General features: G+C 49.6%; 2 protein-coding genes across 11 annotated transcripts in view; both read right to left on the reverse strand.

Annotated features, from left to right (window-relative positions):
* Window positions 1-13282, reverse strand: part of PRDM11 (PR/SET domain 11) — an 87897-nt gene that overhangs the window by 11811 nt on the left and 62804 nt on the right. For 7 of the 10 annotated variants that reach the window (XM_037999476.2, XM_073017059.1, XM_037999477.2 and 4 more), the window contains one exon: window positions 3510-3697. In XM_037999476.2, coding sequence (XP_037855404.1) covers window positions 3510-3697 — 188 coding nt within the window. Of the gene's footprint in view, window positions 1-3509; window positions 3698-8548; window positions 10809-13282 lie in introns of those variants that run through there. The other 3 variants (XM_008000717.3, XM_037999482.2, XM_073017064.1) reach the window with 1 other exon arrangement.
* On the reverse strand, window positions 8549-10192 carry LOC103236863 (uncharacterized). Its single transcript, XM_008000744.3, is given in 3 exon segments — window positions 8549-9931; window positions 9933-10084; window positions 10087-10192. Coding segments are annotated over 3 exon segments (708 nt in total). The 3' UTR covers window positions 8549-9481.

Here is a 13282-nt window from a genome sequence, read left to right on the forward strand (position 1 = left end):
CTCCACCTTCCAGGTTCAAGTGATCCTCCCACCTCAGCCTCCCAAGTAGCTGGGACTACAGACGCACATCACCACACCCTAAGTTTTGTATTTTTTGTGGATATAGGGTTTCGCCATGTTGCCCAGGCTGGTCTCGAACTCCTAGGCTCAAGCGATCTGCCCACCTTGGCCTCCCAAAGTGCTGGGATTACAGGCATGAGCCATGGCACCCAGCTAGCGTGATTCTTTAAAATTACCAACATAGTTTCATAAACTGCTACAGAAGTGCTGATGCTTCCTGGTGAGAGATGCTAAAAAGGCAGAGGAATCTCTTCAGCCCTTAGAGGGTCCTGAAAGTAGCCCACGGAACTCAGAAATCTCAAAGGTTTCCTAGACCAGATGCAGGGGCCCTGGGTGATGTGCCACTGAACAATGACTTGAACTAAGCTGTACTTAGGCTTTTGATGGCTCCATTTGCCAAAGGCTTCTGAGTGAAGGCCAAGGGTTTGCCGTAAGCAGTCCAGATGTTCCATGCCTGGTTTCCCGTAGCTGGCACGGGTGCTGTGCCCTGCCACATGTTTAACTCCAGGTTTCCTTTAGGTTACAGCACAAAAGGAAGTTATCTATTCAGGATGCACCTTTTCTGTCCTCACATGAATACTTAAGGAACAACTTTATCTCCAAGGCTTCTGGAATTCAGCAGCTCCCCACAGCCTGCACTTCTATATCAGCTGAGCTGCAGAAAGGGGAGAGATGGAGATAACTTGAAAATGCAACCTGTATGTCTTACAGATCAGATGCAGCACTTGCCCATTGAAAATCTCTAAAAATCAAGACCCACATTTGCCTTTTGTCATGGGACCATCAGGCAGCAAACAGCTGAAGACATCGAGAAGTCAAGCCTACAGATCGCCAGAGATTCCTCATCATTGTTTGAAAACAACGTTGTTCAAATTTCTTAGTATGAGCAGGGGATCTCTGTGGACTTACGGCTTCAAGAAACATCTATGGGCCAAAAGAAACCTTTAAGCATCATGAAATTGCTTCCAAAGCCTCCATACAATATGGAAAACAGAAACAAAGGAAACCTCAAAGTAAATTAATGAGTCAAAGTAGGTCAAATCACATAAATTGTTAGAATGTGAGCTTTAGATGCAATCTATTCTTAAAAGGAATAACCACAAAGGAATAGTTTACACTGTCTTCAGGAAGACTTCTGGCAACAACCAATAATATCCCTACTTAATAAGAACGAATAATTCATTCTCTGGCCTCCATCAGGGTGCCAACCTCCAGTTACAAAGAAACCTCCTATGTAAGACCATGAGTGATTGGGCATAGGGAATCTCCCTTTCAGAGCAGCACTGGCACACCAATCTGGGACACCACTAAAAGTACCCGGAGTCCGCTGAAGTTACAGGCTACAGAGGCACACATTTAAAAGCCACTGAGCTCCATGACCATTCCCAAGGGCTTCAGGATCACCCACAGCTGTGGAACTGCCCCACTGTAGCTTTCAATTTCCTTCCTATTTCCTACTGCTCAGCCTGACCAGGAATAGACCCTCTTTCCTCCTGCATCTTCATATGTCTCAGTGTGTCTCCTTTCAAGTCTGTCTGACACACCTCATTTGAACCACTCCAGAAAGCTCACACCCTTCTCTGAGCAGTCCCCTGTGGTCTTGGGGCTCATGAGGATGATGCAGCTTCAGGTGCTCTGGAGAAGACCACTGGGGGAAGAAAAGGACATCACAAATCCAGAAGAACGCAAGAAGGTTATGACTAAGGGACGAAATTTGTGTTCTCAGATATGATTTCTCTGGGTTTTCTTTTCTTCTAGTGGTATGATTCTTTGGGAAGCTTCTTGGCTGTCTTCATTCATTTCTTCTTTCATCCATTCAACAAAGACTTATTGAGTCCCTAATATGTATCAGGCACTTTTACATGAGGCATCTCCAGAGGTCACATGGAAACCACTGCAGCCTCATCATGGAAGCACGCCTTGCCAAGTGAAACCAACATGTGCCCAACCCTGAGATCCAAAGAAGACAAGAAATGAGTATGTTTATGGGGTCTCCTTTTACTGCCCATCATCTCCAGATACCTTTTACCAAGTCAGGCAGCAGCTGTGCACTCAATGTCCACAGTTTGCTTTGTTCTGTTTTGCTTTTAAAGATAGCTTAGCTTGAATAGGTCACTCCCACCCCCTTTTCGTCTTCTCCCCTCATATTCCAAGTGAAGATTTATTTCCAATTAGTAAGTTGGTCAGGAACACGATACAGTGAGGCTTGGGAACAGCCTTGGTTTCTGGCACCAGATAGACTCTAGGTATTTGGACGTGTGGTTTTAGTGTTAAAAAAAACCCTTGAAAGAAGGGCCTGGACTCACCAGTCTACCCTGGGCAGGATGAGGATGGAATAAAAGGGTAAAGGACTAGAGGCTGAGAGTAGTTAAACTCTCTTCTTACGCTGAGAAGCAGTAAAACTGCTTCTGAATGGACACCCAACCCACCCAGCTTCCCACACCTAAGTCACCCTCCCACCTCCTGCCAACCTTCTTCTTTTGATAGATATTGTTCTTTCACCTCATCTCATTAGGACTGCAGTAGAGACACCAGGAGGAACCAAGGAGGGGACAGGTTTTTTCTGGGACACCAGGTAACATTGGAGGTCAGAACTTAGACCTTGAAGTCAGACTGATATGGATTAGAAACCTAGTTCTGTCCTTCCTAGCCAGGTGACCCTGGATGAATCACTGTATTCATTTGATATTTGGTTTGCACATCTGTAAGATGGGTAAAAGAATCCATGTGGGATCATGAGTATTAAAAGTTTATAGTTGAGGACTTCTGATGATGGAGGCGGGCATCGTCCTAAAGGCCACATGTCCACGACTCCATCTAATTCTCAGGGTACACTGACAGGGTAGGGACAGCTGCTATGATGATTACATGGAAACATGCAGAAAATCTGCTCACAGGTTATGGAAAATATATCAACACCAGATATTGTAGGTAACTGAAAGCTCATCTCTTCTACTCTTCACTAATTTCTAACCACAGGGGTTCCCAGATACCCAACAAGCCTCTGATGGTGGTAGAGTGGGGTCCTTGAACTGTTGTCAGTATTTCACATAATGAGTATTTAGTAAATGTTACCTGTTATTGCGATCATTATTGAGGGAGTAGCAGTGTGTAACATCTTTTCATCAACTGGAGTTGGGGAAATAGGGTATATTTTGATTAAATACATTTGGTTGGCTTTGGGGGCTTATCTCTGTCATGGATACTCTGAAATGTGTGTGGTAAGGATTTCTGAGACCATAGGGGAAGAGAACATGCTGGGGTGGCCCCTGCCTGGCCCAGAGCTGCTGCTCAGACCTCAACCATCTGTTCCCCCAAATTACTCTGGGTCTTCCCATTGCTGGGAACTGTATTTCCCATTGGTTTTCTCAGGAAGCTCCAAAAGAAGCTATCCAGGCCTCCCCTGGGGCTCAGTGGTGGGCACAGTCCTCGTGGAGCATGGCACTCACCTCTGGCCAGGTTGCGGTGGATGGTTTCCTGGGACATGCTGTGCAGGCGCTTCATGTAGTCCTCGCTGTACCAGACCCGCAGCCACTCCCCAGGCCGGATGTCCCTGCATGCCCGGAAGTAGATGCGCTCACTGTGCTGGAACGCCAGCAGGTTCTGCTCCCTCTCCTCCCGAGAGATGACCACGTACCTAGCAGGGAGGGGAGAGAGATGAGAACGCATGGGCCACCCTTTGTTGAGTGCCCGCTGGTGCCAGCCCAGTGCTGGGCAAGTGTGGTTGGTTAAAAGTCCACAGACATGTGGTCCCGTGTGAACATCGGCAGAGCAGCTGCCCTGTCCGGAGAAGTAGCACTGGCCAGAACCCATCCCTGTCCCAATGTCACTGTGTTGTGGGACCTCAAGCAGACCTCCAAACCTCTAAGAATCTCTGTTTTCTGAGACTGGATATGACACCTGCCCTGCCTGCCTCACAGTATATGGAAAATATATCAACTAGATATTATAGGTGATTGAAAAACTGAAAGGTCATCTCTTCTACTCTTCACTAACTTTTAACCACAGGGGTTCCCAGATACCCACAGGCCTCTGATGGTGGTAAGGCTGGGGTCTTTCAACTGTTTCCAGTATTTCACAAAGCCTAGCTCAAATAGCCCATGTGACAAGGTGTCCAACAGATCAATTAATAAATGCTAAAGATCAAAATCTTTAAAAAATGGGGGCTCCAGTGGGGACAGGGGAGGAAGGTAAATAAGAGACTACAGAAGGTTGACAACCACTGGTTAATCTTACTAAATGATTTTAAGATAAGGAGACTGAGGCTCAGAGAGGCCAAGCGACTTGCCCAAAGTCACACAGCTAATAAATGGGAGATGAAGCTTTGAGTCCTATGCACGTTTCCCACTGTAACTCATGGCTCCTATGTGGGCATGTAAAGCACCAACTTGGCAATGACCAGAAAACCTTTAAAGTTCTGTCAAACCCTCAGATTCTATGGCCCTCGCCCATTCTCACTGAAACAACATTTGCAACATCCAGCCCACCACCCTACCCACCTCCAAAAGGTGAGATGAGGGAACACCTGCTGAGGAGAGAAGGTGTACAGATCAGAACGCAAGAGGAAATTAGTTGGCGTTTTAGGGTTCTGAGATACACAAGCATCTAGGAAATTTGTAGTAAAAAATAAACTTAGTTCTTTATGTGATGGTTTATCTCATAAACCAGGGACAATAATCAAAGTCCATCTGACTGGTGTAGTCCAATGAATTATATCTGGAAAAGTCCAGGGGAAACAAAAATTCACAGAATAATTCAAGTGGATAATAAACAAATGAAAAGTATTCAGCATCACTAATAAAAGAAACACAGCATAGCACATTGTCTCATTGGCACAGATTTCTAAAAGATGATAATATCTCTATTGGTAAAGGTGGTACGAAAGGTGTCTCCTGTACTGATGATGTAGAATTAACAGGTGTAACCCTTTAGGAAACAATGTGGCAACATGGCTCAAGAAACATTTACAGATGAAGTATGCAAACCCGGCATGCCACTATGGTGACTTGTATCATTGTGTATAGTAGTACAAAGGCAAAACATTTAAATGTCTAATACTAGAGAAATGATTTTATAAATGATGCTACATTTATACAATGGAATGCTACTCATCTATAGAAAAATGTTTTCAAAAAATCTTTTATGACATGGAAAGATGGTGTTGAAATAAGACAGTGTGAGAACAATAGGACTGGAAGTATTTAGACTATGGTTCCAATAATGCTTTAAAAACAAGCCCCAGTAAACAACTTGAAGGAAATATACCAATATTTTAACAGTGACAACCCCTTATAGGTGGATCATCTTTGTAATTTTGCATACTTTCAAAGTTTCCCTCAATAAGCAAATATTACTGTCACCCACCTCACCTCTGACACACACACAAAGAAAAGAAATATATGAATGTCAATTCCAGTATGAGGTGACAGTGGTGGCAGCTAGCAGCATGGAGAATCTACATTCTAGAGGTCCCAGGGATGGCACCAGCTGCCCCTCATCTATATCCTGCCTTTCTCATCTGGAGAGCCTGGGAGGAGGCTGTTGCCTTCCAAGGAGGATCACTGGAGTCCAGGGAACAATCCATTCTGGCAAGAGGATGCTGCAAGACCTCAGAAGGAGTAAGACCAAGGCGAATGGGAGAGCAAATGTTGGCTTTGGCTGCTTCAACCTTTTGAGAGAAGTAAGCCACAGGCTCCACCGTGGAGGTGTAGAACTTGCAGGATTTACAGTGCTTAGATCCCCCAGAATTTGCATCTTGTCCTAGGTCTGTGTTCTCTGTTAGCCCCAACACATCGGTGTTCTTATCAGCATCGGATATAAGCATCGCTATCTCTGAGTAGTGAAGACCACACGGTGATTTCCACGCATCCAGCCGTGATGTTATTAACAAAGGACATAAGAGAAAGGAAAAGAGACCCTCCTGGCTGACAGAAGTTGCTCCAAATTAATAATTCCCGATCTCAATTCTACAACTGTGAGTCAGACTTTTCTCCATAGCTGAGATTTCTTCTGAATATGCAAAATATTTCCAGTCCCCAATTTAGTGAGAGTCTAGGATTTGACATCCAAAAATAATCAACCTTGCAGTTAGCACAGAATAGAAGTTGTTCCAAACTTTCCTGCTCCCAGATACGAAAGGAAAACCATTCATTCATCTTTTTCTCACAAGACTCACTTGAATCACAGAGCACCAGGATTGGAGAATACTGTCTTCTCCTTTTTTTTCTTCCAGTTTCTAAACAACCACCAAGCTCTAAAAGCTAGAATTATTTCTCTGACAGTCAACATCAAGAGAAAAAGCTAGATGAGAAATACATTCCTATCATGGATTTATTTATTCAAAAGAGCAACTTCTAGGGTGTGTCAAAAGGTTTAGAAAGACTCAAGTCAATTTCTCTTTCCATCTTCTGGTCTTTTTCTATCCATCAAGAATCAATATTTGGAAAGCTAACCTCAAGGCATTGTATAAATCACAAAGTATTTTCAAAGGCAGATCAACACTTATTCAGATTTTGTTGTATTTGGGTGTTCCGAAACTTAGCATTTAAACTATGATATATATGACAACTCTTGGTGAATCACAACCCATTCCCCTGACAAGATGTTTATGTTATATCATTTAAGAGGTAAAGCTAAATGGAGCCAGTTAGGTCCCCGAACCTGTTACCTCTAATTAGATCTCCTGCTTTTAAGTATTTTGCCTTAACACATGCTGGCTTGAGCCACTCCCCAGAACCCTTCTGTTCCCAATCACAACAGCCCCTTTATGAAGAACTGTGCCTGTTCCATTCATTACATGGCTGCGGAAAGCAGAAGCCCTCCCCAAGGAGTGGAAGGCTACCAGGAGGTGCAAAATCTATCCATTGTGGCTGAGCAGCTCTTTGCAAGGAGGTTTGAGGAGCTACCTCTTGAGAGAAGGCACAGAGAATGCCTGGCTGAGGCTGTTCTGCAAATGCTAGCGCTTATTGAGGCATTTCAACTCCAACCCACAGAATTTGGGACCTTTGGAGCAATCAAGGGGAAGGTGGTGGTGCTGCTGATGGCGGTGGAGAGCTCTGGACTAAACCTGTCATGATGATCCTGGATTGTTTTTATTCCAACCTCCCCGATGACCCTGGGGACTGGATAGGTAAGTACTAACACAACAATTCTCAGACCTCACCCACTGTGTCCTATCAAGTGCATCATATTTTCTAGCTGGGTTAGGACATGACTATTGGTTCCAATGCAAAAGAGAACATAACACAGGGCATCCATTTTGCTGGAGGGAATCAACTAGGCCAGGCTCAGACACTACTGCTTAATGGGTATCTTCAATAGAAAGGAAGCTGCCCCAATTAGGGAGGCAGAACTAGGAAAAGACTGACCGAGAAGAGGCTGGGCTCAGTGTTCTCACATGCATAGGTCTCCGGGCTAGGAGGGGCTTTGGGTCACACATCCACCTGGTCATGGCTACAGGCCTCCCTCTTCCAATTCATTTCTGTCTCTCATCCAAGTTTCCTCTCCCTGTTTTAATGTGCTAACCCCATAATCCCCACTGAAGCCAAGAAACAGAAACTGAAAATCTTTTCCATCCCAATTTGACAAGTCCTCACTGTCCCTTTTTCTCTGACTTCCATTTCAGTTTTACAGCTTCCAATTCAGTCCCTTCCCTCCCCAGGAACAGAGAGAGCAGCCAGCCAGTCACTGCTTCATACATTGACCTTGGGAGAGAAGGCCCTGGGAATGGTTTCATGGCATCTTTGCATCTCTCGAAAATTGGGTAGTCCTTCATTTCTATGGCCATGCTTTTTGACTAAGAACTGCGGAGGATGGCCTGGATTTCAAGAGGCCAAAGGTAGGTTAGAACCTTCTAGAAAGGGGATCTGTGGGCAAGACTTGGGGATTTCCTGCCTGAGAGAAGCTCTCTGGGACTGGCATTAAGCCAGAGCAATGCACAGGTGAGGAGGCTTGCTCTTGGCAGAGGAGGCCGCTTTGGTTACTTTGAGAAGCCTCCGATCTAGGTGGGCAGAGCCTTGCCAGTGCCAGACACACAGACACCTGGATTGGTGGGGAGGGTCATGCCTCAGGGGGCCCCTAAAGTGCGCACTGGCACATGGACAGCCCCTGACCCCTCTAGAGCCTCCTCTCCGAAACGGTAATTGTTTTACCAGAATGTCTCACTTACTTTTAGGGAACAAAAGGTAAAATTGACTTAGCAACACCTCACTTTTGAAGAGCAGAGAAATGAAATATAACTGAGTGGTTTCGTGCATGGATGCTCCATCCCTTAAGCTTATGCAAGCCCTTCCTTTCCTCCGAGGGCCTGGCATGGTGCTGGATACAGGGAATCTGGCAGTTTATAGAATCAGGGAAATCAAGGGGCACTCAAGCCCTTCTCACCAACATGCTTTTCCTTAATCATCTAATCCCTGCTTTGGGGACCTTGAGGTTTTCACAGGAAACGAAGAAAGAGAATACACACCAAAGAAAGATCCTGGACACTGGGTGTGTTCAAAGAGTGAGATCGATTTCTTTTTATTGCCATCTTAACAAAAATACTTCGGAAGGCAATCTTTGATTCCAGCATAGGAGGCCGGGCAATTCCAGGCAATAATTAAGCCATCGGGCTGTTGGACAGGAGAGTGTTCAGTTTGAGGGAAGTAGGAACCCCCAAAAAACCACAGAATGGGGAGATGGAGCCAAAGGCACAGGGACATTGCAGTCACCTTCCATTCTCCCTACGTGGGACAAAGCTTGGCTTGGGTTTACAAGCAGCACTCCAGGAACGGCCTTGGAAGGCACTGGGTGCTGCAATCCTCCCAGCTCCTACTACGGCTGGGGGCAGGATGGGAGGGTGAGGGTGGGGGGTTGTTGGGTGGAGGGATTGACTGGGGGACTTCTGCTGGGGTCAGCTTCAGGTCAGGGGAAAAAAAGGACACACAGCTGAGCTGCACCCAGGTCAGAGCTAAGCTTGTATCTGCCACCTGCCACTTCCCTTTCTAATGCTAAGAACCCAGTTTTCTCCCCACACTCCAATATGAAACATGAAGCTAGAGGTGTGTGTAGCTAGTGCATAGGCAGCCCGAGCAAGCAGAGGCAAGGCATGCTGGAACCTGGAATGGGACATGAGCCCTACTGGGCTCTGGATTCTTTCAGAAGCCAGGGAAGAGGCTGCCCTCCACTCCTGAGATCTGGCCCTGCCTCTCCCAGCCACTGGCTATGAGCCATAGGGCCAGGGCAGGGTGGGAGAATCACCTGCTAAATGCTAGGTGCCTCCCACCTCCACCGAGGACAGCTGAGGCAGGAGCAGAGATACAGGAGGCAGAGGCCTGGCAAGGGGCAAGGCCCGCCCCCCGCCCCCTTCCCACTACTCCAGATCTGGCCTCTGACAGAGGAGCTGGGAAAACTGACACCCTGGCTTCCAGTCCTGGCCCTCTCACTAACTGGCTGTGTCATTTGTCTTACACAGATGATGATGATAAAAATGATCATAATAATACCTGACTTGGCTGCCTCGAGCTGACTGTCCTGAGCCCCCACTGAGACCACCCCTCTGCAAGGGCGAGGAAAAGCATAAAGTGCTCTCTATGAATGCAAGACAGTCTTTTCCTTCCTCCGACGTCATCCCATTCTTCTCCCCACTCCAAAAAAGGCAAGCACAGCAGCTGAGCACGCGCACAAGGGCAAGCGGAGGGCCAAGGCAGGCACCACCCCAGGGCAAGGGAGGGCAGACCCCTCCCTGAAGGACTGACTCAATCTGTCCATCAGGCCTCAACCCCTTCAAAAGCAGCAGCATCAGGGCCTGGGAGGTTACGTGTGGGAGGCCGATACAGCAGCCCCAAGGTTGGAAAGCGGGATTTCATTCGGATGCTCCCCACTGTTGCACCCCCCCTCCCTGCAAGGCCTGCCGCCACAGGACACAGACCAAGAGGAGAACGATCTCCAGGCCAAGCAAGCATCAAGCAGGTGGCTTTTCTTGCATCTTCAGCATCCGCCAAAGATGAGGGTGCGGGGCTGAATACATGCTCTGTTAGAGCACAGGCAGCGACCTGCGCTCGGTGAGGAGGTGACAGCGCCCCCAATGTCCTACAAGGGTCATCGATCCTGTTCCTGGACACGACAGACTGGCCCCTGTTGTGAGGCCAGACATCCCTCCTCCATGGCTCTTCCTCCTAGTGCAGACTAGCTGGGTTAGAAATTGTGCTTTCTCTTCCGAGACCTGGTAGTCCGTGTGGGGGCTGATGCTGGGGAAGCTGCCGGGGGCTCTGGCAGGGGGGCTTGGGCCTGGGTGGCCTGGGGAGTGCAGCCCATAGGAACTGCCCCTTCTGGCCCCCGCTGAGATGCCTGAACCCCATCCCGGATCTCTGTCAGCGTCTGGCACATCTGACCAACGCGGCTGGTCAGCTCAGCCATGGCCTGGCCGATGACGTGCATGCTGTTGGCCATGTCCTGGTGCACGGTCACCAGCTCCTGGCAGAACTGCCGGAACACCTCGGTCTGCTGGGCATGGACGTGGAGGAGCTGCCAGTCAAGGCCCGTGGTGGGTGGGCTGGGGTGCGGCCGAGGGGTCCTGCAGGCAGCCTGGGCCTGGGGTGAGGGATGGGGCAGGGCCTCTGGCTTGGGGCCCACCGTCTCAGACTGGTCTGAGGAGGAGGATGAACGGAGCAGGGCGGGCCTGGCCAGGTGGGCCTCTTCCTCCGGAGACTGCTGCAGAGGCACCCGAAGAGGCTGCCTTGAGGGCCCAGGCGCCTCCTCATCTTCATCATCTTGGGGGACAGAAACAAAGATGGAAAAATGGTTACAAAAGGCAGAAGGAGGGAGGCCCAGGGGTTGGCCCTGCCCCTGAAAAACACCTGAGTAATCCCCTGCCCTGCCACCCTACAGTCTAGTTTGGCCCCCACTCATAGAGAAATCACTGTTCCCCAAATCCCTGAGGTGCGTGGGCCCAGCACCCCTGGGGGGAAGTTCCTCTTCCTCTCACGGAACAGCTCCATTCTAGTGGGAAAGAGCCCAGGCCAGGGGACTTGGAGACCGCAGCCCAGCGGCTGTGTGCCGACCCAGCAGCTCCTGACCTCAGCAGTCACTTCATCTCTCTGCAACTCACTTTCTGCAATGATAACAACTGCCCTGTTTACATGTCCAACGGCTTGGCTACCTAATTGGGTTGTTAAGAAGAGTCATAAACAAGATGACAAACATGAAGGTGCTCTGCAACACTGAAGGAGCAGCACCTGCCCAAAGGTACTATGAAGCTCTCAGCCCTCTGAGCGCCGGCCTCTCTGAGGCCACGTCTGCATTGCTTGGGGCCATCTTGTGGCCTTGCTGGAATCTGCACCCTTTTTTTCCATAAGTTATTGGGGTACAGGTGATATTTTGTTACATGAGGAAGTTCTTTAGTGGTGACTTGGGAGATTTTGGTGTACCCATCACCCAAGCAGTATACACTGCACCATATGACGCAAAGGCATAAGAATGATACAAAGGACTTTGGGGACTTGGGGGGAAGAGTGGGAGGGAGGCGAGGGATAAAAGACTACTAATATGGAATATGCACCTTTGAATCACCACAGCGGATGCTGACAGGCTGAAGAAACCGGCAGGACAGTGCAGAGCAGGAAAGCTACCTCTGCAACCAGCCCTGCTGTCCCCCTGTCCCCCAAGGCAGGCTTTCAGTTCAGTCACATCGTGCTCCCACCCAGGAGCATCTGACCACACAGAGGCCATTGGACAGACTGCTCCTTGCAGCTGGACACAGGGAGGGGGGCCCAGCCTCTGCACATGTGGGTCCTGCTTTCTAGTGACCAAGGGTATGGGCTAATCCCTGTGGCAGGAATAAATAATGTATGGACTGACTCTACTGACAGGCAAGCCCTCCCTGCCTGGATCTGAGGGCTCAACTCAGAACCACCCCCCAGGAAGGTGATGGGGAGGACAGACAGGTTTATCCTACAGTTACCTCATACCTCCCAGGGATCCTGGGGGCTCACTTGGGCCACCTTGGTAGGAGCCCTGTGTCTCTTGGCAGTGCTTGGTGGGACAGCAGCCATCCCAAGATCCCAGAGACCTGTCTAACATGGCCAGTGTTGGAAGGAGTGAGGCCTGGCGAGGTGATGCTGCTCCCTCCCTCCCAGGTCCCCGTTCTGCAAAGCCCCTGGCCGAGTGCTGCCACAGCTGGCTGCTGCCGGGAAAGGGAGGGCTGTGAGCCTGCCATGGGGTCAAGCAGGCTCTGCCCGATGGCACAGTCGGGCTCCCTGTCAGCCCAGGTAACCTTTGGTGGCCTCACTACATTCAGTTTCAGGGAGATGGAGGGGTGAGCAGAGCAGGATGCAGGGAACAGGCTTTACTGGATGCTGACCCCCCATTTATTCTTATCACGGGGTAGAATCCTCTTAAGACTTAGGAAAACGCTGATTCACAGGAAGCCAGCACACCCGGGTTCAAGTCCTGCTTCTGAATCGAGCTTGGGGCCACCGTGGTTTTTAGAGCTTACTTTCTGCATTGCAAGAAAGTTGAACTAAATGGTCTCCATGTTCTTTTCCAGTCCTAAACATCTGACTCTGTGAACCACCACCTGTCAGGAGCCCCAGCCAAACAGGAAGCGAGCGGATCCTGATGGCAGGGGGCCCGGGAAGGGAAGGCGCAAGGGAGTCTTTGCGAAGCACCTTCCCACGGACTGAGCCACGGCCGCTTCCCTGGGGCCTCTGCTGCCTGGCTCCCACCACTCACGAGCTGGTCAGGCAGACGGCCTCTAGTGGGGACTGCAGCTGGTGGGGGGCGGGGGAGATGTGCAGAAGTGGAAAGAAAGGGGTGCAGCCCCTGCAGAGGCCTCGAGTACTCCCCCTTCTGCTGAGCCCCAACTACAACTCCAGCCCCAAGGGACACCCGCCTTGGCCGCTGGGGCCCTGGCTTCAAAGTGCATGTGAGACACAGGAAGTAGAGAGGAAAGGCAGGGACAAGTACAGAGGGAGAAGAGGGGTGGGGAGCCGGTAGGGGAGCAACCGGGAGGATGGAGAGGGAGCTGAGAGGCAGCCGTAGGGCAGGCAGAGAGAGGCAGCACACAGAGAAGGGGGGGCAGCAGCGTGGCTCAGGCAGGGGAGTAAGGAGAATAATAGAGGAACAAAACAGTCAGGACCAGGCACAGAAAGGAACTGATCTTTCCAGGGCCCAGGCCTTCACAGCTTGGCCGCCTCGTCTCCAGCCCCCTCCCCCGCGCTGCTACACTTGGGCTTTCCTGGCTTCT

The sequence above is a fragment of the Chlorocebus sabaeus genome, chromosome 1 (assembly GCF_047675955.1).
Source record: "Chlorocebus sabaeus isolate Y175 chromosome 1, mChlSab1.0.hap1, whole genome shotgun sequence".
Taxonomy (NCBI): Eukaryota; Metazoa; Chordata; class Mammalia; order Primates; family Cercopithecidae; genus Chlorocebus; species Chlorocebus sabaeus.